This window comes from Trichechus manatus, unplaced genomic scaffold, assembly GCF_000243295.1.
Source record: "Trichechus manatus latirostris isolate Lorelei unplaced genomic scaffold, TriManLat1.0 scaffold00007, whole genome shotgun sequence".
In the NCBI taxonomy this organism is placed as follows: Eukaryota; Metazoa; Chordata; class Mammalia; order Sirenia; family Trichechidae; genus Trichechus; species Trichechus manatus.
In genome coordinates this window covers 24,436,194-24,440,562 of record NW_004443943.1, presented here as the reverse complement: position 1 = coordinate 24,440,562, position 4,369 = coordinate 24,436,194, and the positions used below count along the sequence as shown (strand labels likewise).

The following is a 4,369-nucleotide window of genomic DNA, read 5'->3' as shown; positions in this document are numbered from 1 at the left end:
GATAGAAGCCTCTGGAATTCCCTCCAGCCTCAGTCAGGAACAGACACAGGCAGTTTTCTTCCCTCCAGTTCCTGCCCTCAGGCAGCCCCTGTTCCCCGCTCATAACTGCACTGGCAATCTGTGAACTCATCTTTCTTTCCCACCCAGAAGGGACTGGATCCCAGGTCGGTGGGGGGGAGGGTGCGGGCGGGGGGGGTGGCAGAAAGGAGGCAGGCAGCAGGGCAGCATGGCACAATAAGATGGAGGGAGGATGGGGCACCTAGCACAGAGGGTCACTGCAGAGCACCAGAGCAGAAGATACATAACACCGAAATCAGACAAACCAAATTTTATTCAGAAAAGCAGATTAGTAATCACCACTAAACTACTGAATGAGGCACGTCGCTCCCCTCTCCTTGCCCACGCTCACCCCTCCCACCCTCCTTTCTGGCCTTTGTAGAACACTGTAGAAATCCTCTTCCGGGTCTGCACGTCGCCCCAGACTTTTGAGCCAGGAGTTGCCCAGCATGATCTTGGGCTGGACTGGATCCTGGTGTCCAAAGAGAACAGCCTATGAGGCTGTCTCCAGTATCCAAAAGTCTGGGCCAGGTCAGATGGCTGTATCTATGGCACGAGGCCTCAAGGCAGAGGAGGGAATGGGTGTGGGGGCCGTCTTACACGTCCTTCTCACATCTGGCAGACAGAGGGACTACCAAGCAGCTGGAGGCCAAGTGTAAAGGCACATCTAGAAGAGTCAAAACGCTCTGGAATGCTACAGGCACATCAGAATGGATAAGGCACTGTAAAGGCCAAGGAGATTCTGTTCCTGAATAAGGTCCCCTGACCACAGACAGAGCACCCTGGGCTAGGGGCTAAGGAAGGGGCTCTCAGGGGGCTGGACCTGAGCTGAGGATACAACTTAAATGATGATCTAAACAGAGAGAAAAGAAAAAAGGACAAAAGCTGGGGCTAAAACCCATTGTTTAGACTTCAAGGATGCAGAACTCAGTTCCAGGTGTCTGGAATCTTATGCCCAAGTCACAGCACCAGGGGAATCAGGAATCCCCTTGGGTTAAGGCAGAATGAGTCTTCATCCATCTTGGTTCTTCCATGAATAGTGTGGAAGCCACTGTGAAGGGAAGTTGCTGAGCAAAAGCAGTTCGCTCTCCCCGACCTCCCTCGACACATATTGAAGACTCTGAAACCTTCTGCTGGTCCGAGCCGGAATGGTGTTGCAAGCCAGGGAAACTGGGGACCGGGAGAGAACGGCACAACCAAGCTCTGGGAATCTCCACAGCTCAACAAAATGCAAACCTGCAACAGAAGAACCAGAGTCACCGGGCTTCCAAGGCACTCAGCAAATCCCACCCCCAGGTTCTGGCTGGCACCAGTGGTTGGAACTAAGGGAACAGTTACCCTGCCCAACAGGGACCCCAGCCTAACCAAAACATCAAAGGACTCAGGGGACCCTTGGGATTCAATGTTCTGGAATTTCCCAAAGAAAGGAAAAAAAATTACAATAATAGTATCTAACATGTATTAATCCCCTACCATATATAATGCGGGAACCCTGGTGGTGCAGTGGTTAAGAGCTTGGCTGCTAACCAAAAGGTCAGCAGTTTGAATCCACCAGCTGCTCCTTGGAAACCCTATGGGGTAGTTCTACTCTGTCCTACAGGGTCACTATGAGTCGGAATCGACTCAACGGCAGTGGGTTTGGGGTTTTTTTTGTTTTGGTTATATACAATACGAGGGCCTGGGTGGTGCAAATGGTTAGTTAATGGGCTCAGCTGCTAACCGAAAGGTTGGAGGTTTGAGTCCACCCAGATGCTCCTCAAAGGCCTGATGATCTACTTTTGAAAAATCAGCCATTGAACACCCAATGGAGGACAGTTCTACTTTGACACACATTATATCACCATGAGTTGGAACTGACTAGAAGGCAGCTGGTACCCGATACTATATATAGGACAGCATGGTCCTGAAGAGGCCAGGTTGTCAGGGTTCAAATCCCAGTTCCACTACTCACTAGCTGTGAGACTTTGTTCAAGTTATTTAACCATTCTGCGACTCATTTTCCTTGTATGTAAAATGGGAATAACAAAATCCACTTCAACAAGGTTGTTGGAAGAATGATATGAATACATGTACAGTACTCTGAGCAGTGCTAGGCTAGATAAGGACCATGATGGTGATGTATACAAAACTCATGTTAAGCGCTCTACACCCTCACAACCACAATGGAGAAACCCAACACCTTTACATCTAAGCTTTAAAATCATGTTCACAAAAACACAATTTGGCCTCCCCTATTCCAGTTTCTAATCCAGAGGGTAGAACTTTTTCAAAGAGCAGAGCCTTTGAAGGATATAGCAAAAGACCGAATTTTCACAACTTTCTGAACATTTTAGTTATTATTTTACCCTTGTAACTTGTCCTCTGTATAAAGACCTTTCAACTTTTAGAAAAGGAGGGGGCTCTGTGTTTTTTTAGTCAAAGGTCTACGACCCCTTCCAAAAAACCAAGAAGCATCTTACCTCCCAGAGGCTTGGCCAGCTGTTCACTCTAGCTCCAGACACTTTTCTTCTCTTGGGTGAGTGTGACCCTCCAGCTTCATGGTCAACGCCAAGATCTCTTACAGATGAAGTTCCTTTTGACTTGGAAATCATTCCAAGCAATGTAAAGGGATGTTCAAATCCATCTCCCAGGTCTTAGTGTATGGCCTCTCTCACTGGCCTGGCAGGGGCTAGCTGTCCCTCTCCCTCTGCTAGAGAAACCCCCTGGGAAGAGAACATGCTCCCCAAATCTCCATAGACCGAAGGCAATGAGTTGGGCAAGGACAGCACAGGGCTGCTTGGAATCTTAAGGTGGGAAAAACAGATGCAGGCCCAGAGATAGTTAATACTGTAAACTAAGTTACCTGGGCTTCTTTTACAGTGGGACTTCTCAGAGCCTTTGCTATGCTAATGACATCGTCAATCTCCAAGGGGCAATAGCACCATCGACAAACTCATGTGGTCTTGAAATCCTCTTTTAGAGGGGTATCTCCTGGTCCAGGGTTACTGGGAACACCCACTGCTTTAACGTAAACAGCGCTGGACTGGGAGTCCAGGGACCGGTTCTAATCTTGTTCTGGCTGTTCCCAACAGCAGGCCTGGGGTCCCTATCTGTAAAAAGAAGGGGTGGGGCGCACCCTAACATTCCGTGATGATTGGGGGGTGGGGGGAGCAGTGAAGCAGACGCCTGTGAGAGGAAGGCTGGGAAGGGGGTTGTATCACTGTGACGCCGGAAGTCAGTGACCTCTGTTTTAGACAAAGGCTGGGCAGGCATAGGTGAGAGAAGACTCCAGCCAAAGACATCAAGCACCGAGGGGTCTGCCGGGAGGGGCCCCTCACGACGCTTGCACAATCCCAAATTCGTCACTCATCCGAGAACCAGCCGAGGCCTCTCCCCAGCTCCGCCAGCGGCCGCGTGCCGGCCTTCTACAGCACCCGAGGCTGGAAAAAGGGCCCGAAGGGGTGCTCTTCCGACCGCGGGTCGGGAGGCACGGCGCAGTGGCGCGGCCATAAGGTTGGGTCCAATTTGGGTGCCTCCCCCGGATCTACGCGGCGCCTGTCCACGTCTCGCTCTCAGCAGGGAAGAGAAAAGGAACCGCAAGATTTCGATTCGGGGCGGCCCGTCTGAGGGTATGCGTCCGTCCGCCTCTCGGATTGCAGCCCTGCCCAGGTCCCTGGAGAGGGTGCGTCCGGCGCAGCGCTTTAGACTCAGGGCTCCCCGCTATACGGGAGCTGCGTGTCAGGGTCCCTGTTCCTGGGCGTGGGCGGCAGCGGGAAGGCAGGGCAAGGGGAGGGTGCCAGCGCGCAAGACCGCGGGGCGGCAGAGGCAGTAAGGACTGGGGCGCCGCCCTCCACAGGATCCCCTGCCCGGGTAGGGCCCGCGGCAGCCGCGGGCGGTCTCACACCACGTCCTGCTCGCCCTGGTAGCGGCGGCAGCAGCCGTAGAGCGCCGAGAACAGGTAGAGACCAAGGCAGAGGCCGCCGCAGACGGCGGCCGCCAGGAAGGCGTGGTAGGCGCAGGGCAGCGGGTAATCCTTCAGGTTACAGTAGCTGTGGAGCCGCGTCTGGTGGATCATGATGCCCGTCGCGGCGCCGTAGAGCGCGGCCGCCAGCAGGTCGTGCGCCACGTTCACCAAGAGCCAGCGCGCACCCAGCACGGGCACCAGCTCGTGCTTGCCCAGCAGCGTGAGGAAGTAGAGGCCCAGGGTCAGCAGCCAGAAGAGCACGGACACGAAGAGCGCGAAGTGCACCGGACCCTGGTACCTGCTCGTAGCGATGGTGATCCAGAAGGCGGCGCCGGCCAGCAGCTGCAGCAGCCGCAGCACGCCCAGTGG

At 53.7% G+C, this 4,369-nt stretch overlaps 1 protein-coding gene across 1 annotated transcript; it reads right to left on the bottom strand.

The window, feature by feature from the left end:
- Positions 1 to 313: 313 nt before the first annotated feature.
- MARVELD1 (MARVEL domain containing 1) lies at positions 314 to 4,369 on the bottom strand (the record flags this gene model as incomplete). Its single annotated transcript, XM_012557668.2, has 2 exons — positions 314 to 1,293; positions 2,517 to 4,369. A coding segment is annotated over one exon (435 nt), but the record flags the coding sequence as incomplete, so codon positions are not given.